At 38.1% G+C, this 24,574-nt stretch overlaps 1 protein-coding gene across 6 annotated transcripts in view; it reads left to right on the forward strand.

The window, feature by feature from the left end:
* LMBR1 (limb development membrane protein 1) overlaps positions 1 to 24,574 on the forward strand; it is a 168,019-nt gene that overhangs the window by 35,677 nt on the left and 107,768 nt on the right. For 5 of the 6 annotated variants that reach the window (XM_017860568.1, XM_017860571.1, XM_017860567.1 and 2 more), the window contains one exon: positions 5,712 to 5,815. In XM_017860568.1, coding sequence (XP_017716057.1) covers positions 5,762 to 5,815 — 54 coding nt within the window. In that variant the 5' untranslated portion in view covers positions 5,712 to 5,761. Of the gene's footprint in view, positions 1 to 5,711; positions 5,816 to 8,571; positions 8,613 to 24,574 lie in introns of those variants that run through there. The other variant, XM_017860570.1, reaches the window with a different exon arrangement.

A 24,574-nucleotide genomic window follows, 5' to 3' on the forward strand; every position in this document is an offset into this window, starting at 1 on the left:
GGATCGCTTGAGCCCAGGAATTTGAGACCAGACCGGATAACATGGCGAAACCTCATCTCTACAAAAAATACAAAAATCAGCCTGGCATGGTGGCATGCGTCTATAGTCTCAGCTACTTGGTGGGCTGAGGCGGGAGGATCACCTGAACCTGGGAAGTCAAGGCTACAGTGAGCTATGGTCACACCACTGCACTGCAGCCTGGGCGACACAGTGAGACCCTGTCTCAGAAAAAAAGATAGCACCTTAACGTATCTAGAGCAATGTCTGCTGTGTTACACACCTAACAATTACAAGCATACCTTGGAGATACTGCAAGTTTGGTTCCAGTGTACTGTAATGAAGCAAATGTGGCAATAAAGCGAGTCACACAATTTTTTTGGTTTCTCAGAGCATGTAAAAATTATACTTAAACTATAATGTCATTTATTAAGTGTGCAATAGCAATATGTGTACTTGCCTTTATTGCTAAAAAACGGTAACAATTATCTGAGCCGTCAGTGACTTGTAATCTTTTTGCTGGTGGAGGTCTTGCCTTGATTTTGCTAAAGGTTGCGTGACTATGGCAATTTCTTATAATAAGACAACAGTGTAGTTTGCCATATTGATCGACTCTTCCTTTCACAAAAGATTTCTCTGTAGCGTGTGATGCTGTTTGACAGCGTTTTACTCACAGTAGAAGTTCTCTCAAAATTGGAGTCGATCCTCTCAAACCCTGTCCCTGTTTTATCAACTAAGTTATGATATTCTAAGCCCTTTATCGTCATTTCCACAGTGTTTACAGCATCTTCATCAGGGTAGATTCCATCTCAAGAAACCACTTTCTTTGCTCATCCCTAAGAAGCAGCTCCGCATTCATTAACGTTTTATCATGAGATTGCAGCAATTCGGTTACATCTTCAGGATCCGCCTCTAATTCCAGTCCTCTTGCTGTTTTTACCACATCTGCAGAGACTTTCTCCACTGACATCTCAAACCCATCAGTTCTTCCAAACTCCAGGTGAGGTTGATATTTTCACCTCCCATGAATCACAAATGTTCTTTTTTTTTTTTTTTTTTTTTTGAGATGGAGTCTCGTTTTGTCGCCCAGGCTGGAGTGCAGTGGCGCGATCTCGGCTCACTGCAAGCTCCGCCTCCCGGGCTCATGCCATTCTTGTGCCTCAGCCTCCCGAGCAGCTGGGACTACAGGCGCACGCCACCATGCCTGGCTAATTTTTTTGTATTTTTAGTAGAGACGGACGGGGTTTCACCGTGTTCGCCAGGATGGTCTCGATCTCTTGACCTCGTGATCCACCCGGCTCAGCCTCCCGAAGTGCTGGGATTACAGGCATGAGCCACCGCGCCTGGCCCACAAATATTCTTAATGGCATCTAGAATAGTGCATCCTTTCCAGAAGGTTTTCCGTTTACTTTGCACGGTCCATCAGAGGAGTCTGTAGCAGGTATAGCCTTACAGACTGTATCTGAAATAATATGACTTGAAAGTCAGAATTACTCCTTGATCCGTGGGCTGCAGAATGGATGTTGTGTTAAGGCATGAAAATACTAATCTTCTTAAACATCTCCACCAGGGCTCTTGCGCCCTTCCCTCCCTCCCTCCCTCCCTCCCTTCCTTCCTTCCTTCCTTCTCTCTCGCTCTCTCTTTCTCGCTCTCTCTCTTTCTTTCTTTCCTTTTTTGAGTAGCAAGTCTTAACAGTAGGCTTAAACTATTTAGTAAACTATGCTGTAAACAAATGTGCTGCCATCTGGGCAGGTTTGTTATTCTTGTTTATAGAGCACAGGCAGAGTGGGCTTAGGGTAATTCTTAGGGTTTTAGGATTTTTGGAATGGTGACTGAGCACCAGCTTCAACTTCAGGTCACCTTCTGTATTTGCCCCTAACAAGTGAGTCAGCCTGTTGATTGAAGCTTTGAAGCCAGACATTGAACTTCTTTCTGGCTATGTAAGTCCTAGATGGCATCTTTTTCTGGTGTAAGACTCTTTTTGTCTACCTTGAAAATCTGTTGTTTCATGCAGCCACTTTCATTGATGGTCTTAGCCAGATCTTCTGGAGAACTTGCTGCAGCTTCTCCATTAGCACTTGCTACTTCACCTAGCACTTTTCTGTTATGGAGATGGCTTCTTTCCTTAAACCTCATGACCCAACCTCCGGTAGCTTCAAACTTTTCTTTTGGAGCTTTCTCACCTCCCTCAGCCTTCATAGGTGTGAAGAGTTACAGCCTTGCTCAGCTATGGCTTTAGGGAATGTTGTGGCTGGTGTGATCTATCCAGAGCACAAAACCTTTCTCCATATCCGCAGTAAGGCTGTTTTGCTTTCTTATTATTTGTGTATTCACTGGAGTAGCACTTTAATTTCCTTTAAGAACTTTTCCTTTGCATTCACAACTTGGCTAACTGGGACAAGAGGGCTAGCTTTCAGCCTGTCTTGTTTTTTGACATGCCTTCCTCACTAAGCTTCTAGCTTTTGATTGAAAGTGAGAGATGTGCGACTCTTCCTTTCATTTGAACACTTAGGGGACATTGTAGGGTAATTACATGGACTAGTTTCAATATCGTTGTGTCTCAGGGAATGGGGAGGCCCTAGGAGAAGTAGAGAGATGAGGGAACAGCCAATCGGGGGAGCAGTCAACACACACAGCATTTATTGATTAAGTTTGGCATCTTATATGGGCACAGTTTGCAGTGGCCCCAAACAATTAACATAGTAACATCAAAGATCACTGATCACAGATCATAACAAATGTAATAATAATGAAAAAGTTTGAAATATTGCAAAAATTACCAAAATATGACACGGAGAAATGAAGTGAGCATCTGGTATTGGGAAAATGGCACTGATAGACTTGTTCACCACAGGATTGCCACAAGCCTTCACGTAGTATCTGCAAAGCACAGTAAAGCAACATGCAGTCGGCTTTAACTAGATGTACCTGTAGTAGATAACTTTTTTTTTTTTTTGAGACGGTCTCGCTCTGTTGCCCAGGCTGGAGTGCAGGGGCGCAATCTCGGCTCACTGCAACCTCCGCCTGCTGGGTTCAAGCAGTTCTCCTGCCTCAGCCTCCTGAGTAGCTGGGACTACAGGCGCGTGCCACTATGCCCAGCTAATTTTTTTGAAATTTTATTTTTATTTTTGGTAGAGACGGGGTTTCACCATGCTGGCCAGGCTGGTCTCAAACTCCTGACCTCATAATCTTCCCGCCTTGGCCTCCCAAAGTGCTGGGATTGCAGGTGTGAGCCACCATATCTGGCCAGTAGATAACTTTTTAAAATGTGTGTTTTTTTTTAAAAGACTGTGAGATATTTAATTGGAATAAAACTATGTTGTGTCAAATGAGTATGATTCTTGACACACTGACCTTTATCTTTTATAACACAAATGATTTGAAATGGTCATGTCTTTCTTTCACCATGCCTAAATCAATAGATTAACAACCGTGGTTCTCTAGCCTACTAAAGAATAATAATTATGTAATTTACATAATACTAATTATTGTTATATCTCACATGTCTGAAAGTAACTTACTTGGAAACCGTAAAGAAGAGAAAATGCTGTGAGCAGGCAAAGAGAGGCCAAAGACCATGCACTTTAGGTTATGAATTGGACCTGGAAGTTACAGCTTTGATCCAGGTCTGTTTATTTAGATACAATTTTTAAAAGTTGCGTATACCTTTACCTATAAGCTATTGGGGGCGGGAGAGATTGTTGCTGGACACATGCTCATTTCCCAAAAACCAGGAGCCAATACACCTGGTAGAAAGAAGATGAAAGGGAAAACTAGCAAGCGAGCCTAGAGTCTCAGGAAGGATGGTAGTTTGGTGTGGGAGCTGATAGCGCTGTGACTAGTAGCCTCTGGTGCTGTAACTTAATAAAAGCAAAAATTCATTAAATGCTTATTTTATGGCAGGCATTGTGCCAGTTGTTGTACGTGCATCATTTAATACTTACCAATGTCTATAGACCCGTCATTAGCTGTATTTTATAGATGAAGAACCTGTGATTTAGCAAAGTTGTCACATAGACATGCAGCAGGATGTGAACCCAGGTCTGCCTGGAACTCAATTGTGTGTCTGCAGCCATCATTCTATATGCTCTTCCAGTAATTAGCACAATAAAACAATTGACTCTAAGTATACTCTTTTTGAATAAAGAAAACAGAATGTTTGGCTTTTTTTTAAAGACTGGAAAGTTTAAAATTATTTAAATTTTAAAATTTTAAATAGTTCAAATTGCAGTTTTCCACTAAAAGATGTTAAGATATTGTTTAGAAAACATTTTACTTTCTACAAAGATAAATGTACATTGTAAATTTGTTAAATCAATGTAGATTTTGAATAAGAAACTTTGTGAGTTGATTTTATTATATTACCATGTCTACTAAAGGAAATGATGTTAAATTTATGTAGATTTTTGAATAAGAAACTGTGAGTTGATTTTATTATATACCTTGTCTACTAAAGGAAGTGAATCTCCCCAGCTGACCCATATTAAGTGCTAAATTAATGTGTTTGTTTATACTCCATGCTTTTCCAAAGGGCATTAGGACAGTTACAAACCTTTATGTTTATTCATAACTGCAGTAGTTAGGGACAGCTCTGTTCCCTGTGCTCACTGCCAGCTCAGAGGTCGTCTCTGCATGCGAATCTGCAGATGAGCAGCTCTGAGAGCAGAGGTGTTGTTTTGTTCGTCACCGGATCTCTAGTGCTTTTAGCACTGCTTGGAAATAAAGGTGTTGAAAAAGCATTAGTTGGCTACTTTCAAAAACATTGAATTATAATTGCAAACAGGCCATTGAATTTATCCTTGACATAAATTTTATCTTTGACTCTTGATTTTATAAACTTTTGTAATGATTATCACCATCATTTTGAAACTCAGTTTTAAATTTTATTTTTTTACGATCTGACATGTTGGGCAAATACCCTCCCAATGACATACCTAACAGGGCTCTGTCTTTTACTAAATCTGTTCTTATTATTTTACTTGCCATTTTGTGCCAGCGAGGAAAAGGTCACTTGAGATTGCCAGTCTCTGACTTTTTCTTTCCCACTTGGAATTGTTTACCAAAATTTCTGTGATATAGTGATTTTTTAAAATCCCAGGAATTAAGAGTCAGCTTTTCCACTTGCAGGCTCTGCAGCTGTGGCAAGTTGTGCAGCCTGCTCCTCTTCTGTCATATTGGGGCAGTAATGCTACCTGCCTCGTGGGATTGCTGTGGCGAGTAAATGAGTTTGGATAATATCTGTAAATCACTTAGAATAGTGCTTGGCACATAAGGGCTCAATAAATGCTAATTATTATTTTTAGGGTTTTTATGAGGCTTAAATTAAATGGGATTATGCATGTAAAATGTTCTGTAGAGTATCTGGCATTTATTAAGGGCTCAATAAATGCTAGTGGCTCTAATTTAAATATTCCGGTGCCTATATGTCTAAAGAGGCTGTGCCTTTGGATCTCTGCACACATCATATTTTTAGTGAATTTATTTTACGGCATGGAATAAAACATTAGTTTCTATACTGACTTTTCCCAATAGGTACAAATTACAATGTTAAAAAAATTTAAATAAATACATACTATAATTTTAAGTTTTACGATTTTAAGTTTAGATCATTTGTTACTTTTGTTTATTTTACTATTTAAAAGTATAGATCTTGATTAATGTCACAATTTCAGTATATAACCTGTTTTCTTCTTTTCTTGTTACTCTTTTTATAGGTTTGTGGAATCTTGCTTCCCTTTTTTCCAATCTTTGTTTATTTGTATTGATGCCCTTTGCCTTTTTCTTTCTGGAATCAGAAGGCTTTGCTGGCCTGAAAAAGGTAAGTGAATCTAGTATTGGAATTAAATTGGTTAAGTGAGGAATTAAATATCATTCACGTTGAACTAGAAAAAACAGACTTAAATGGACTATAGAAAATTAAATGAATAATAATATTAACAACACGTTGTTAACAGTAACAGTGATTCTACATAATGAATTATTGTGCATGTCCATGAGAGAGAGACATCTTTTAGACCTGGGAGTACTTTTACAGTATGCATACATTTAGTGTAATGGATAAACCTGACGTAAGAGCTTTTATTCTTTCCTTAGGGTATCTTATTTAGGTGACAGTAAAGTGTTATTTCCATGGGCTCCCCTTTCTGTTGTCTAGCTGTTATTCCATACGTTAACAGTCTGCAGCTGAAAACTGACAGCTGATTTCACGTTTAGTAAATGTACAAGGATCAGAGGGAACGACTCTGGCAGTCAAACCTGACATTAAGAAAACTGGCTTTTATATACTGGAATTTAAAAAATCGTGATGTATTCTTAAGACTGGCAATTAAAATTTAGTCAAGGTCTGGGTGCAGTGGCTCACACCTATAATCCCAGCACTTTGGGAGGCTGAGGCAGGAGGGTCGCTTGAGGCCAGTACTTCGAGACCAGTTTGGGCAACATAGTGCGACCCTGTCTGTACTAAAAATAAGAAAATTAACTGGGTGTGGTGATGGGTACCTGTGGTCCCAGCTCCTCGGGAGGCTAAGGTGGGAGGATTGCTTGAGCCTGTAGGTTGAAGCTGCGGTGTGAGCTGTGATCATGTCACTGCACTCCAGCCTGTCTCAGAAACAAACAGAAACCAAGAATGAACAAGAAGAAAGGAGGCCATTGTAGACTCTTGAGAAGGCAATTTCTGTAGAATTCTGGAACCGTAACTTTTGATGGATATTCATTCATTCAACAGAGAATGAATTTTATCGAGAATTCAGAGTTTTATTAACTAGTTCCTTAAGTAGCAGTTATTATGCTATTTATAGGAGCTTGCTGGGGACACAGATGAAAAGATGGGGCTCCTGCCTTCAAGGGTGGGACAGTGGGAGAAATGACAGATGCAAACAAATAAGATGCAGTTTGAAGCCCTTTTGTATAATGAAGTCCTATGGGAAACCCTGAAAGGAACGGATATCTTGATTTTCCTGGGGAATTGAGCAGGCTTCACAGGGGAAGTCAACCTGGACTTGGGCTGGTACTTGAAGGATGAGCAGGGGTTTGCTAGAGTGTGGCATTCTAGGCTTGGGCAAAGGCCCAGAGCTCTGACAGAATGGAGGGAATGACCAGTACTTAGATACTGGAGAATGGTGAGAGATGAGGGTGCACAAGACGCTTGCCAGGGTTGAATTCTGGAGGCCTGGAGTCCTCTGTCTGGTCATTTGAGTTTTATGTTGTAGGCAACAGAGAAGCCAGAATAGGATTTTTGAAAATAATTTTTTTCACCTACCATTTGAGTATATTTAGAGATAAATATGCATTTTAGACTTTGTGCAAGTCACAAAGGAAAGGAGTACAAAGGAGTACATGCCCCACACAGTGCAGAACACTGTTGTGTAGATCACGGCGCCGAATCAGTCCTGCACCTGACTCTGTGACGTTGCCTGCCGACGTTTGCTTTCAATAAGCGAAGTTCTTCCCTCTTCCGGACACCACCTCTTGTGTAATAGTACCACATACAAAAAGCAAATGATAAAGCTCGGTGTGAACTATGTTTTCATATTTGACATTACAAGCAGTATCTATCTACCTAATTTATACTTTTATAAAAATCTAGTTGAATAGATTGTTATTTACGATAACAGGGCATAATATGGACAAACTCTTTGCCTCCAAGTTATTTTCTTCCCTTCTTGTGAATTAACCAACTAGGAAAGGGACTTGGCTAAATCTGTTTGAAGAATTAGCAACGATCTCCAGAATTAAAAAAGAAAAAATGACAAAAAATCCTAATGACATGTCACTTTTCTCCTGTTCCCCCTTATAGACTTAAGGTTAAAGGGAGAATCAGTGAGGAGGGATCCTAGAAGGTAATTAGAGATATTTCACACCTACGATTGTACAGCACTTATTTCCTCTATTTAAAAAAAAAATTTAGTCTTTTTATACATGATTAATACTCTTTTCTTAGCACATCCTTGACCATGTTAGTTGCCTAAAAATCACCTTGAGGGTCACCAGCTGTGTTTCATGACCTCAAATGGGACTGAAATATTGAATGACTGTAGGATACAGGCAACTACGAATCCAATTAATTCCCAAACACAGCAGAAGACTTAAAAAGAGAGCAGCGAGGTAGAGCACTGGATGACTGCCATTTGTCTGACTTGGGAAGTTGTAATAGGTGCTGCAGAAAACCAAATTAAAGAATTTGGTGGTTAATGCCATTAAAGGAAGGAGGGAGATGGGATTGTCGCTTGAAGGTAGGGGAGGAAGAATCATTTTAAAGTTGGAGAGTCTGACTGTATTGAGGAAGAGAGACCAGTGGAAGATGGTGAAGCTACAACCCTGAGAAAATTTGGCATCAGTCAGACTGCCTGGGCAGGTGACTTCATCTAAACCTCAGGGTTGCTTTCTGTAAAAACAGGTGTAATAATTATATTTACTTTATTGTATTATTTTGGTGATTAAATGAGATGTGATTATTTATGTAATGCACATAGCCCAGGACTTCACTTAGTATTCTAGAATAATAAGTATTCTGGAATACTTATTATCACTAAGTATTCTGTAAAATATGGGCCTCAGAAAGCAAGCAACTGAATATAGTACAGTCATCTTTTATTACTCACAGATTATTATCTCAGGTAAGTTTTAAAATATGTTTCCCATTTTGAAATGGCATGTACTGAAGTAGAATAACAGCTTGAGCATTACGGGTAGCATACTTTGAAACAAAGTTGTTTGAAGATAAGATGTGTTCTAGATCCTAGTAGAAACGTTTAGAAAGTTTTAAAATTAAGGTAATCAAGGCCTGTCATTTTAAAATATTCATATTTCTCAGTTTTAAAATCAGTCACATGAAAGTTGGAAAGGTTATTAATATTGTGTCGTTAAGTCTAAATGTGTTAAGTATACATTTGAGCCCGTTCATGTTGTTTATTTCTGTAGTCTAGAATCATTTGTTAATTACCTGTGTAAGTTCTAAATAACATTTTTTAAGATACATGGTTCTTTACACAGTACTTACTAGAATTAATTTTGCTGCTTTATTGAAATTAATATGATTGATCACAGTCATTCAAATGTTTAACATATTTGGCTAATAAGTATGTATATTTATGTATATTCCTTTAAAACCGCTTGCTCATTGATTACATTTGACGCATGTAGTTTCTGAAGTGATCTTGAAGAGAGGCTAGAAACCTTTGTAATTGGTAGATTCAGCACACTAATTTGAGCAATGACAAACTTGTAATATGGTTAAGTAAAATTTCCTCTTTTTTTTTTTCTTTTCCCTGTGGCCACCCTCCTGGTGCTGTTTTACTGTGTCTAAGTCTGGTGTATCCCTAAATGGCATATGGCCCCACTCTACTCCCATGGATTCCCCTGGGCAATCGATGTTCAAACAGCTTCTTGCATATTGTGCCGAGATGCGGAAATTGGCCACTGGCCATGGGCGGATGCAGAGCTTGAATTGAAAATCAAATTAAGCAGAATTCTCTGCTTAGTTTTTAATTAAACCACTATGTTAATTCAAACAGGACATATTAGGCCTGGGGGGTTGACTATGTCCTTTTAAGGGCCTTAAATAGCTTTGCTTCTCTCTTCTTACGGTGGCGGCGGTGTGTGTTTCTATTTTATTAGGACCATCTCCTTGCTATTCCCTTACTTTATAATTCTCAAGTGTAAACGGGTAGAAATGGTTTTGATAAAGTAAAACTTTTTTTAATAAGCAGCTAACCTTTATCTTGGAATTGAGACTTATTGTTAGCAGTTAAATGTTCACCAAATGTAGATTGTTTTGCTGTCACGTATGTGTATTGTATTGAGCTTTAGGTATGTTCATAGGTATTTGAAAGTGACTCTGTTTACATCTTAATTTTTCAACTCTGATAAAAAGGTTCCGTTTGGTGATTTTTGTTTTGTTTTGTAGTAAACCTACTTTTTCTGCAGTACGTGGATCTTAGGGCTCAGGGAACATCTTAGGGCAGACATTACTGCTGTACTTATCATACCTCAGATTGACTGTATGATTTGTCTCCCTCCTCCACTCCAGAAAAGACCTCCAGGTTGTCTGGATTAATATCAGAGATATTTTCTGATTTTGTGATGAACTCTTGGAGGTATAACCTCTGGCCAGTGTTTATATGGTAGTTAGGAATATATTTGTTTCACGTTATATCTTAGCATCTTATTTTGAATTAAAATGCTAGGAGGAAAAAAATTCAATGACTTAATGAAAGTGGGAGAAAATATCTCTATATGATTGTTATGTAAATTTTAGGACAGATTAATTCATAAACCCAAGATTTTTCTGGGAGTAAATTTCTATCGTACTTCACTTTAATGCCTATCTTTGATTTGAAGTCATAGCATAAAATGTAACATAAGCAACATCCTGACCAATTATCCAAACCATCCAGACATCCCCGAATGGCCAGAGCATAGCACACGGTCTGTAGGATTAAGAGGTTAACTCCTGTAACTTCAAACAAAGTGCTTGATAATAAAAGCAAAAAGTACAAAATTTTAGGTAACTTCCTTTCTTAATTAATTGGACTGACCAGGTGGAAGCGAAGAGTTCTGTGCTGGTGCTTGGAATGTCTATAAAGCTGAGCAACATGACAGCACAATAGAGGAGGAACAAAGATTTTTTTAATATGTTTCTATCCTGTGTCACAGTTTGAAATTGTCCTGGTTTATGTCCCTTTTGGCAAACTTACATAAAAGTGACCTTGTACTGTATTTTATGACCAGATGACTTTTTCCCCCCAGTGGCTAATTTGTATCAGGCCTCCATCCTAAAGAGACACAGAGTGAGTAGGAAGTCCAGCCTCTGTCTCCGCGAGCTTTCATTGCATTCTTTCATTATTTTTGCTCGTTTTTTGCCACTGATGATCCATAAATTGTTGGAAATGAGTGATTAAGGAAGTGCTGCTTAGTGTTAGTGGCACATGCGCATATTTGGCCTGGTTCTGGTGGGTGAGAGGAAATCACAGACAAAAGGGAAGCCCCTGCTGGGAACCCTGCAAGGAAATTTAACTTGGGTCATGTTTTGATCTTAGTGTTTATTACAGAAAATGAAGCCATATCTCACTAACCATTGTTATGTGTTAATTTGATTTTCCCAACACCTTCAAGAAAAGAAATCATAGAGCACTGTATTGATAGAAATCCTCTACCGTCCCCCAATTGAGAGCACTAGATCTCACCTTAGAAATGGTTATGGATCAGAATGATTACTTGGAAAATACTCTCTTCTGATAATGCTGTGATACTTAAGCTTCCTGTTGGAATTGTTCTACTGTAAAGGTGTGGTCACAACCATGTAAAGTGAGCATTTGAAACACCACCCTCTGGGCATGTGGGAACTCAGAAAGAAATAGGGAAGTGTTATTTTGAGGAAAGGAGTAAATACATTGATTTCGTTTAAAAATCGTTTGCGTTTATAAAATTTTGAATTGAAAATCATTTAGTTCAGGAAATGACATTAATTTTGTCACTGTTCTTAATACAGTTGGATCTAGCAGGGCACTAAGTTACGGCTTTAATCATAGTATCTGTGATTGTTAAGTAACAGGTTTTTTAAAGACATCACTCAGTTTCCATATACATTGTGATGGTACACTTTGAATTGAACCCTTACATTGTACGTTCATCTTTGCCTTTCATTATCACAAAAATGATAAATTTCTGTATTTAAAGGCTAGATTATCTCTTTATTTGCATAACAGTGGCAAAAAATATGAACTTTGGAATTCAGAATACCTGGACTTCAGTCTTCACTCTTCTTACTGACTGTAACTTAGGGCATATTTCATTGTGTCCACATTTATAAAATGAGTCTCACAGTGTCTGTCTACCAGGGTTGCTGAGGGATTTAGTAGCCTCACCTAAAAGGTTGGTAAAGTACCCAAGACACATTTTAAGTAGCAGTTATTATTAGGTGCTTAAATGTACCAACTAGGTTGAAGCTGATGATGAAACATCAGGAAAACTTGTGTAGGATTACTTTTTATATCTAACAGCAAAGTGACATGAGAAATTACATTGGTATTGACATATTCAACTTTTATTTTTTTTGAAATAGGATCTGTTTTAGAACTGTATAGCTTGTAAAAAATAGGTATTATGTTTAATAGATAACTAAACTTCAAACCCTTTTATATGATGATTAAATTACTAACTAATGTCCCACAATGTTTGATAGTTTAGGTCTCTGTTAAATGAAGAAAAGCTTTGGCAGAGAGGAAATAGAAAGTCACCAAGTACAGATTTTAAAGTAATTATACTTGAAATTAAACTGGTCGTAATACTTCCAATACTCATGAAACAATTTTATAGAGATCGTCATTGTTATTTAGGGTATCTTTTCTAAAAGTTTTTGCGGGGAATAGAAAACTACCCACCTTTGGTTGGAATAAACTGTATTTGAAAGTAAAATTAGATGTCAGGTTTAGTGCTACTAGAGAGCTTCTTAAGTCATTAGGTTACCACAGACCTGCAGGACAACAGCTCACCAGAGAGACTAGAGGTTGAATCGTTACCATCTTAGATTTATTTGGCCCTTAAGCTCATATTTATTCATCTATAAAATCATTTATTCAGCAGGTCACAATGTTAATCTTTGATCTATGAAATGTTTGCCAATATATAGCTGAACCTTGGTACATTAATTTACGGTTCATTTATTTGTCATTTAATATAGAAGTTGTGTATTTGTATACATCGAAGGCAGTAAGATTGTTTGATAGTTTGACATTAGGTAATATTTTAGCCTGTGATAAATCTACTTTTCTTTAAAACTTAAGTCACTAACATGATACGACTTAAATATTTATTGGTTTGCACATTTTCCGTTAAAGAAAGGAAATTCTCATCTAGAAAGACAAGGTTGTATTGTTCTGAAGTGATTGAATTCTAAAGCAACCGAAACATTAAAAAATATATATGTGAATGTATCTTCTTTTAGGGATTAAAAATGAGATCAGCAGGCAAAAACTGAAAAAATGAGGACACACTAACGGTAGACAAAGTTAGGATTCAGTATGTTGAAATGATCAGTTTTATGGAAAACTTTTTCTTCTATTTGTAGCAGAGAGGAAGAAGTTTTAAGTTGTTTTATAATACTAGATTTATTTATTTATTTATTTTTAGAGATGGAGTCTTGCTCTGTCGCCCAGGCTGGAGTGCAATGGCAAGATCTTGGCTCCCTGCACCTCCCTCTCCCTGGTTCAAGTGATTCTCCTGTCTCAGCCTCCCAAGTAGCTGGGATTACAGGCGCCTGCCACCACACCTGGCTAATTTTTGTATTTTTAGTAGAGACAGGGTTTCACCATTTTGGCCAAGCTGCCCTCGAACTCCTGACCTCAGGTGATCTGCCTGCCTTGGCCACCCAAAGTGCTGGGATTACAGGCGTGAGCCACCACACCCAGCCAATTTATACCAAGTGATTCTCAGATCTCCTAGAAATTACAGAAGGGTTTCTGCAGTTTCATTCTGTAAAGATACCTCATACTATTTCTTATTTGTTAAAATAAAAATATTATATATTTATGAGTATTTTATATTTTTTTCTTTAAAACAAGATATGTTGAGAGTCTGTGAATGTGGGGTTTGGTGAGTACGCCAGGTATTAATAGAGGTCAGGGGAGCATGCCCATGATTTCAGTGCTTGACTCAGCTGAACCGGACAAGCCGTAGGCATGGTTTTGAGCTGTTTTCTATTTTAAAAAATTCCTAGTCACAGATTGCTTAACTAATGCCTCTAATGGATAATTGGTTAAATATCATAAATAAAAGGTACACTGATGTTTAAATACGAGGTAATGAAGAGCATACTACTAGTAACAATACAGATAGTAAAGGTCTATCCACGTTAATCTTCACTAGATCCTGTATTTGGCTGATCAAATTTTTTTTTTTTTTTTTTTTTTTAAAGAAATGGGGTTTTGCTATGTTGCTTAGGCTGGTCTCCAACTCCTGGCCTCAAGCAGTCCGCCCACCTTGACTTCCCAAAGTACTGGGATTACAGGCTTGAGCTACTATACCCGGCCTTCTGAAAACTTTTGTATGGCACATCAGGATGGCCCTAAAACCTTAAAATTAATGCCACACAGAGAGAATGGAGTACTAGGCCAGGTGTGGTGGCTCACACCTATAATCCCAGCACTTCACAGGGGCCAAGGCCGGTGGATTACCTGAGGTCAGTTTGAGACCAGCGTGGGCAACATGGTGAAACACTGTCTCTACTAAATATACAAAAATTAGCCGGGTGTGGTGGCAGGCATCTGTAATCCCAGCTACTCAGGAGGCTGAGGCAGGAGAATCACTTGAACCTGGGTGGTGGAGGTTGCAGTGAGCCAAGATTGCGCTATTGCGCTCCAGCCTGGGAGAGAGAGCGAGACTCCATCTCTAAAAAAATAAAAGAAAAGAAAGATCCAGTTATATCTACTTTGACTTTATTTATTGAAAATAGACAACTTAGACATGGAATGTTACATACTGAGAAATATTTATCACTTATTGGGAAATAACTCCTTGAAATGTTTTCTTATTTCAGCATGTAGAAATAACATGAAAATTATAAAAAATAAATCAGGGTTTTAGAAGTTCAACAGATTACAGTTTCAAAAATATTGTAAGTTGTCATGCAATGAGAAATTTTAGTCTGTGTATTTTCTACATCAGGCTTTATTTGAGCCTGATTATATAATGTTTATTGTCACCCCATGAGTTTTTTTTTTTTTTTAACATAGTTGGTTTAAAGGAAGTTAAACAGCACATCCTATTGTTTAAATAGGACCTTGTCAAAAATATAACTATGTAACAAGCAGCCTGTCTTATTAAGTACATAGATAAGTTCTCAAGAAAGCCAGAAAAATCTCTGAGTATTTGAAGAGCAACAAACAGGAACAACAAAACCCCAAGAATAAGTGAATAAACCAAGCCATGGTTTCCTCAGCAGGGAAGGGAGGGTGGTCACCAAGTAACATGGGACCTTTAGTTTGGAAAAAATGAGGTTAGAGGCACACAGAGACCAGGAGTCAGAACTGAGGTCCAGTAAGAAGTGCTCAGGCAAAGAGCGGATTTTAAAGCATGCACACACCTTGCCCATTGACAGAGGACGACTGTCAGCCTTAGCTCTGGGCAGAAGAAAGTCTCCCCTACGAGCTCATCCGCAGGTGTTGACTTCCCAAGAGTTTGCGGCTCTATGTTACTATAGATACCTGTATTGTTGGAAAATCCTAAACCAAGAAAATAGCATTAAAGTTGATTTAAAATGTTATGCATAATTTAATCATTTTAATCAGCTATATATATGGTAAATTTTGATTAGCAGGGGGTATATATAAAGATATAATTAAGGCTGGTTTTAGAAAGTTGATTTATTATAATTTAAGATTCATAATATATATATTTGACTTGCTCCTATTTAACCATGTCACATGCTGTTTAGTTTTCTTTAATTGTGTGAGAAAACTCAGGACTTATTAACAAATATTATATAAGCAGGCCCAAACAAAACCTGATTTTGTTTTCTGCTAGCTTTTCTACATATTTACACTTAAACTAAACTCTTTCTTAGTAATTTGATAGTTGGTTTCGCTCTTCAAGTGTTACCATTCCTTCAAAGCTGGGGTGAATAATGTAGTCCATTCTATTTTGGCTACTTTGTCCTTGAGTTTTGCAAAGATCTAATATTTTCATCTATTTGTAGCTAATTTTGTGAGGTGGTTAAAAAGAGAAAATCTAAGTTATTTTCTCTCTGTATTACTATTCAGTTATTCTAGAACAATTTATACAATAATGTTACCCTTACCTATTAGTTCTTAACATTAAATTCTTACCTATAATTAGACGTAGTTTTGAGCTTTTTGACTATAAGCTTGTAGCACTGGGCATCACTGCTAACTAACCCTTTTCTTCTTTTTTCCCTCCCCTCCCTCCCTCCTTCCTTCCTTCCTTCCTGGCCTGCCTCCTTCTCTCCCTCCTTCGCAGCCTCCCTCCTTCCCTCCCTCCCACCTTCCCTCCCTGCCTCCCATCTATACCTTTCCCTGGACATTTTCCCTTAGATTTGATCCCATCTATTTGCTGTCTTTTAGGAACTTCTCAATGTCACTAGTCTGCTGGTGGTGCTTCTGTCCTCTGGCGTAATTAAATCATTCAGTTAGTATTTTTTGATGGCTTATTGCATGCCACATACTATTGCTAGTGTTAGGGACATGTAGATTGGTGATTTATTGTATATTTCTCCCATCTTTTATGGTAAAAAGTGTGTGCGTGACCCATCATCTTGAACTCATGACTCCTCTTCTACCTGTTTGCTTTACTGACCTTTTATCTGGAACATAGTAATTAAGTTCTGTGTTAACTTTGCATTCTCTGGCCTTGTTTCCACCTCTGGGAAGATTCATTGTCTCTGCTTGAATCTGCTCAGCTTTATTCTAGAGATATGGAGCCCAGGTCCTTTCTTCTGTCCTTTGCTCTGTAGCAAACAGAGCAAAGCTTTGTAGTTGTTTTAGTCTCTCCCAACCCTAAGGTTCTGTTTAAGGAGATTTTTTCCAAGGTAGTGCTCAGAAACTCCTTCTCAAGGTTGCAAGATGATTCCTATAAGTTTGCGAGCCACTGCTGAATACATCCGTATGTCAGGATTCTCAGTGTTTACCTCTCCTGTGTCTTACGTGGCTTGCATGAAGCATATTACACTGATGGTTTTAATTAATTTTCCTGTTTATCTTGCTTTCTGTTGGGTTTTCATTAATATTCTAATTTTTACAATTTTATAGAATGCCAGTTAACCCCAAATCATATTTTAGGTTTTTTTTGTTTGTTTGTTTTTGTTTTTATGTTTTTTGAGACAGGGTCTTGCCCTCTCTGCCAGGCTGGAGTGCAGTGGCGTGATCTTGGCTCACTGTAGCCTCTGCCTCCTGGGTTCAAGTGATTCTCCCGCATCAGCCTCCCGAGTAGCTGGGATTACAGGCGCATACCACTGCACCTGGCCCCAAATCATATTTTGTATCATTCCAAAGTACCTGTCAACATTTGTACTTGGATTATTGTTTTACTATAATTAGTGTGTACTTATATTTTATGTCCTTCTTACTTTAACAGTTCATCTTGTGTATATACATTTTTCTGGTGTCAGGAAAAATTGTCCAAGACTTGGAAATGGGCAAAAGAGATGCAGGTGTCTGTTAGTGGAGTCCTGGGCATTGTGTGGTAGATCCTGGGGATTACCGGGTCCTAGAGGGGTATGTGCGTTTGACTGACTTTCCACTGCCTGGGCCCTTTTACCTCTCTGTAGAGTTAGAGTTACCTTGGAGGAAGTAGAGAGCAATGCAAGTGGATTTTATCTAATAGAGAGCCAATTGACTTTCCCCTTTATAAAAGATAACCCCAACGTTTCATTTTATTTTTCCATAGGATATTACGCAGTTTCGCAAATCGATTTTAGGATTTCTGATTATCTGTACTCCTCAGGTTCTCCTTTGACCTGACTTTAACAGAATTAAGACCATGTGACTCTGCTACTGAAGGACATTAGGGACAGACAGAAGCAGGGTGCTGAGAAAAGAGCTGCAGTCAGCAGGCAGCGGTAGCATTGGCTTTGGGCTGGAGTAGTGAATGTGGGTACTGGTGATGTGAGAGTTCAGGTTAATGCTTATAAAGGTCCACCAATGTACAAGACGCCCCCCAGAATTAGTCCTGCCCGCCTCCATCCACTCTCTAGATCCATTCACTAAATTCAGTATCATCAGAGGCAGGAGATGATAAGGAGAACAAGCAGGACAAGAATTCTTAAATACGGAGATGAACAGAGAATTCAAAGACAAATAAACATTTGAGAAAAGCCAACACCATGAGAGGCCCCAAACTCAGTGTATTACTCAGAGTTGGTAGGCAAAAAACATTTCAAGGAGACTTTTAATATATTATCTAGGGGATTTTCTTTAACAGAAAAACTTAAGGATATCTAGTCCTCAGTATTGCCAGAAGTACATGCTGCTGAGTCATTCTACACCATGCAGAGCTGGTTACCACTTATAGAAGCAAGCTGCTATTATAGTGTGATACTGTAAAAAAAAAAAAAAAAAAAACCAAAATAACAAAAAGTAAACAAAATACAACAGGAAGAGTGATTATTACGAAGGTATTAACTGACAAAAAAAGACTTTCATTTCTGAAGCAGATTCTACACATAGACTTTGATGATGAAGTTGATGAGCTGACATGGCCTGATCTCTTACACCATTGAAGGAGCTGTCTTCTTTCTTTCCTGTTATGGGTAAGAGCAGTATCTAGAGCGGATAGGAATGTTTTCATACAGTCCCTGCACATGTCCTAATGAACCTGCATAGAGGTAAATAAAACTAGAAAGTCAAGCTTAACTGAATTTAAAAATAGATTATTCAAATAAAAAAATTTAACAAGGACACTGGGTACAGGATTAATATATTTTTTAAAAAATCAATAAATACCGGCAACAAACTGAAAATCTAATTATAATAGCAAAACAGCCTAAGTATGTTGAAATAAATCTAACAAATGATATTTAAAGCCTTTATGGAAACAATAATGGAAACAAAAAATCTTATTGAAAGATGTTGGCTGGGCACAGTGACTCATGCCTATAATCCCAGCACTTTGGGAGGCCGAGGTGGGAGAATCGCAGGAGGCCAGGAGTTCGAGACTAGTCTGGGCAACATAGCGAGGTCCCGTCTCTATAAAATAAAATTAAAAAAAAATTAACTGAGCCTGGTTGGTGCATGCCTATAGTCCCAGCTTCTCGGGAGGCTAAGGTGGGAGGATTGTTTGAGCCCTGGAGTTCAAAGCTGCAGTGAGCCATGATTATACCACTGCACTTCACACTTGGTGATAAAGGAAGACCCTGTCTCAAAACAAGAAAGATGTTAAAGAAAACCTAAATAAATTGATAGATATTCTGTGTTCATAATTTTAGAGTTTTGCAATTCTGATAAAAATTCTGCAAAGTTTTCTTATAGAACGTGACAAGCAGGTAGTAAAATTTTAATGGAAGTGCAGAAAGCCAAGAATAGCCAGAGCAATTTTGAAGAACTAGGTGATGGAACTTACTCTATCAAATATTACAAAATAGGCAAACTGAATAGACAACCAAAGTCTATCCAAAGAAGATATACAGATGGTCAATAAGCACATGAAAAGATGATCAACATCCCTAATCACTAGGGAAATGTAGATCAAAACTACAATGAGGCCGGGCCCAGTGGCTCATTCCTGTAATCCCTCCATTTTGGGAAGCTGAGGCAGGAGGATCACTTGAGGCCAAGAGTTTGAGACCAGCCTGGCCAATATGGCAAAACCCTGTCTCTAGTAAAAATTCAAAAATTAGCTGGGCATGGTGGTGTGTGCCTGTAATCCCAGCTACTTGGGTAGCTGAGGCACGAGAATCGCTTGAACCTGGGAGGCAGAGGTTCAGGCGGGGAGGCAGAGGTTGCAGGGAGCCAAGATTGTACCACTACACTCCAACCTGGGTGACAAAGTGAGACCCTGTTTTAAAAACAAACAAACAAAAAACTGCAGTGGATACCACTTCATACCTGCTAGTAAGATGACTACTAGCAAAACCCAGAAAACAGCAAGCATTGGTAAGGATGTGGAGGAATTGGAAATATTGTGCATTGTTGGTGGGAGTGTAAAATGGAAGAGCTGGTATAGAAAACAATACGGCAATTCCTCAAAAAATTAAAAATAGAATTACCATCTGATCCACCAGTTCCACTTCTGGGTATGCATCCAAAGGAATTGAAGGCAGGAACTCCAACACATACATGTACACCCATGTTCATAGCAGCATTATTCACAATACCTAACGTGTGGAAGCAGTCCCACTGTGTATGATGAATAATGGGTAAACCACATGTGGTATATCCATACAATGAAGTATTATTCCGCTCTAAAGAAGGAAATTATGTCACATGCCACAAACGTGGATGAACCTTGCTAAGTTAAATAGTCCAGTCACAAAAGGACAAATTCCGTATGATTCTTCTTATATGAGATACCTAGCATCGTCAAATTTGTAGAAACAGAAAGTAGTATAGTGGTTGCCAGGGATTGTGTATTGCGGGGGAAGTTATTGTTTAATGGGTACAGAGTTTCAGTTGGTGAATATGGAAAGAATTCTGGAGATGGATGGTGGTGATGGTACTGTAACAGTGTGAATGTAGTAATGCCACTGAACTGTGCATTTAAAAATGGTTGAGATGGTGAATTTTATGTTATATGTATTTTACCACAATTTTAAAAAACACAAATAGATGATAAACATGGTAGTGTTTTGTGGTTACCTGTGGGTAGGTTGGTGCAGAAGGTTGACTTGGTTGGGAGGATGGTCATTGTAATGTTTGTTCTAGTTGGGTAGTATATACATGGGTATTTAATAGACATGTAAAGCTGAATAGTATACTTTTATTGTCAAATAGAAAGGGAAAAGGGTGATTTATCCCTTGGTGATCAGCTCACATTATTAGCTAAACAGAGGCTGATACATAAAACCAAATGCCAACTTGCTGATTTTCAATGGAAAAATATATAAATATATTAGTAAAATGCTAATATGTATGTATGCGTCTGCACTCATACCTGCCCACCCAAAGTAGCTATTATTTATTGAGAGCTGCAGGAAATGTGGAAAGCTGGGAGAGAAGGGCCCAAAGGAGCTAACGGGGGACTAGTCTGGGGTGAGAGCAGGCAGCTGGAAGCTTTCATGTATGTCTTTCCTATTTTGTTCACTGTCATAAAGGATCTCCTGTGGTGTTTTAGAATTTCCAGTGCTTTTTGTGTAAAGTATTATTCGCCACATAAGCAGTATGATGCTATTACCTAAACTATCATGTGGCATTGCTTTTTATTATGTTTTAAACCTTAATGTCTTTTATGTTTCACTATAACAAGTGATAACCCCTAATGATCTTTCTCTTCTTGTGTCTTCGTTGGAGTTTGTTCTTGAGTGTTTCATGAAACGAAAGTGAATATTGGCTAAGACGTTCTGCTGCATTACAGATTTTTGTTTTTTTTTTGAGACGGAGTCTGGCTCTGTCGCCCGGGCTGGAGTGCAGTGGCCGGATCTCAGCTCACTGCAAGCTCCGCCTCCCGGGTTCCCGCCATTCTCCTGCCTCAGCCTCCCGAGTAGCTGGGACTACAGGCGCCGCCACCACGCCCGGCTAGTTTTTTTGTATTTTTTAGTAGAGACGGGGTTTCACCGTGTTAGCCAGGAGGGTCTCGATCTCCTGACCTCGTGATCCGCCCGTCTCGGCCTCCCAAAGTGCTGGGATTACAGGCTTGAGCCACCGCGCCCGGCCACGGATTTCTTACAGGACTGGGCATTTGACCTCAGTATGAGCTTGTTTTTATGGAACTGAAAATTCATGATCCAGTAAAAGAAGCTTTTAGGTCCTTTGCTTTAGGTCCTTTACTAAAATCATAGGTTTGTCTTGTTTGTTTTAAGCATTCTCCTCCACTTCCTCGTTTCCATGTGATGTTGTCTTTTGTGACTTATTTCTGTCACTGGGGAGGTGGGGGTGAAGGGTAGGAGTGGAAAGCACAGGGCCCTGAGGGCTGACAGACCTGAATTGAAAGTGAATTCTGGCATGCGGGCAAATTATTTCACTCTTTGGAGTGTGAACTTTGTTATGTGTAATCAAATTTACCTTTTAATACATTGCAAAGATTCAGTAAGCGTGTATAAAGCAACTAGTAGGAGCTCTGAAAGTGTTAGTTCTCATTTCTTCTTTTCCATGAATTTTGAACTGAAGAATTAGTAGAACAAAAATAGAAGAAAAGAGCCTTACTAGCGAACCAGTGAATTATTTGATGTGGTGTGGTGTACTAAGAAATATTTTTTCCCAAATTTAGAATTAAGTTTAAAAATGTTGATATCTAGTTACTATAGTCTTTTTATAATTCGGTTCTTTCATTTACATATTGAAAACTTGTATTAATTTATTTGTCATCTGGAGGATTTTTATTTGTCTAATATCATGGGAAATTTCTGCCCACAAATTTTAATACAATGGACATCTTAATTCAATGAACTAGCAATATTAGTGTTTTATTTTAACTTACCCCAAGCACTTTCTTTTTGTCCAGCTTTAGCAGTGTGAGCATCTTATAGTTTTAATTTTTCATCTTGTATAGACCACATTAAGTATATTTGTATATAAAATAGACTTTATAGCATATTAGTATTAAAAAACATTTCACTATTTTACTATAGAGCTTAACAAAGCTTTTCACAAAGCCGTTTTCTTTGATGTGAAGACCAAAGCTCTTTCGTGTATACTCTTAATGATTACTTGGGAGCAAAGGGAGAAATGTTTGACACTCTCTAGAGATGCTTGTTTGTAGTTTTTTCGTGGCTTAAAATAAAATAATTAATACCTGCTTTTATTTTCTGTTATTTATTAGCGCTTCTACCGATCTTTCCCCGATGACTGTGTCTATGTTCAGTGCAATCTTGATGCCATGCTGAGCAAACCTTATTTTAATGTTACTAAGAGACCCTTTTTATTAAGTGAAAACAATAGCTTGATACTATTTTAAATGTTCTGTGAATGTAGAGGTTTTCCCAGGCTTCCTAAAGGGTAGAGACATAGTGTATGAAGTGGTTTTTACATCCCTTACAGGAGGGCAAGATGTCCAGGCAAAACCTTGTTTAAATGTTCCATCACCATAGAAACATTACAGCTTCTCCAGAGAGCTTTTGTAAGTACATCGTAATTTTCACTTCATTGATGTGAATTAAATGTATAATTGACCAGCACAAAAATTCCAAGAAGCAATTATGTCATAACCATTTTAGTGTAGTAGACTATCCATTTAATTCCCATTTAAATCTAAAAGAAATCTATGTGTCTACAAGTATTTAGTCTTTACCAATCTAGTTCATCTAATTTAACCTTTTATAATATTGAGGTTGTTGTGATTTCAAAAAATGCCGGTGTGAAATTAACATGATTAATTCTATAGCCTACTCAAAACAACTGGTGTTTCATTGGCAGAAAAGTACTTAATTTCAGTGGTGTTTCTAATACACTGAGTGCTTATTATACTGCAATTTTAATAAGAAGGATGGAGTTTCGCTAAAGTAATTTAAACATGGTTTTTTTTGTGGGGGATGGCAGGCTAAGTGTTCATACTGGGAAATAAAAATATCATGAAGTACATGAAATCCTGGTGACATAATCTAACCATTCAAAACTAGGTGAAGAAAGTACAGTTATTGATAATAAATAGAAGTTCTTATAGTCCTGTGATCTTGTATTCTCACTAAGAGGAACAATGGAGACCTTCTTCCTTGTTTACAGTGTTTTGCCACTTTGTTGTTTGAAGGGCATTTTAATAAGTTATTCTGACATCTGGTACATCTTTTAGCTCAGTATATGCAAGAATGGAGTTGATAGGAAGCTTCCCCTTGGGGCTTTCTAGCTCCTGATTCTGACCCTTAATGGAAAAATGAGCAGTCGGCATATTTTTTGTTTATATGCTGTGCTGCTGGTGATTAATGGTGGTGATAAAAGTGCTCACAATGCTTTTCATTACTTTGCAGTCAGAATGGCATCCGAAAGTCTAAAAATCTCACACATGGCATGCCATAAAGGCTGTGTTCTTGAAGCTCGGTAATATTTTTATGATCTCAAGAAAGATAGTGATAACAGCTTATAGATTTTCGTACTTGTATATTTGCTAGTGGAAGCTGAATTAGCAAATTAAATCTCTGACTATAGTCCATCATCTCTCTTCGCTGTAGCTCAAAGTTTTGAAGGTAAAAAATTTGCCACATTGCATTTAACGAACATATTTACCTTTTTTTAAGGTTTATCTAAAGCTCACGCGTGTGGTATGTAATTGATTTTAAGTTGGACAGGTTTTGTCTCATTTAATCACAGAAAGAAAATAAAATTAACACAAGGGAAATCTTAACTATCCTAGCCTCCTAGTGGATTAAGTCAGAATAGCGGCTCTTTCTTACTGTATCAGTTACCTTCGGCATTTCATAGGACAAGCATAATCATATTAAATAATTTCGATGGCCTGTGCCGTGGCAGCCTTTCTATTAGTGTTGTTGATACGCTCTTTTAATGTAGATCGCTAACTGTAAAAGGAGCAGATTTCTTTTTGTGAGTTATTTACTGGCTTTCAAAAGAAATACTGACTAATTTGAAATAACTTTTTGAGCAATTTGTATGATTTGACTACAGAGAATTCTTTTGGCTAAATGTTTCTGAATTGACTGCTTAAACATGTGAGTATATGTTTCAGACATCTCTTGTTATTATTTGTGTATCTATAATAAAATCATCATCTTGGATGGGTATGGTGGCAGTAGGAAAAGAAGGGATGAATTTGAGTTGTAATTACACTGTAGCATCAGAAGCACTTGGTGTTTGACTGGACGGAGGCTCAGCGTGTATGGTGGGGGTCGGGTATGGGGTTCAGCAGGAAAGGTAGGTGACAAGGGTGTTTCCAAAGTATCGGGCATAAACAGCAAAGTAGATAATGATGTCATGTATTCAGGTATGTGATACTGAAGGAGGAACAGAGATAGAGAATAAAACGGTGA

Source organism: Rhinopithecus bieti, unplaced genomic scaffold, assembly GCF_001698545.2.
Source record: "Rhinopithecus bieti isolate Rb0 unplaced genomic scaffold, ASM169854v2 scaffold_50877, whole genome shotgun sequence".
Classification (NCBI taxonomy): domain Eukaryota; kingdom Metazoa; phylum Chordata; class Mammalia; order Primates; family Cercopithecidae; genus Rhinopithecus; species Rhinopithecus bieti.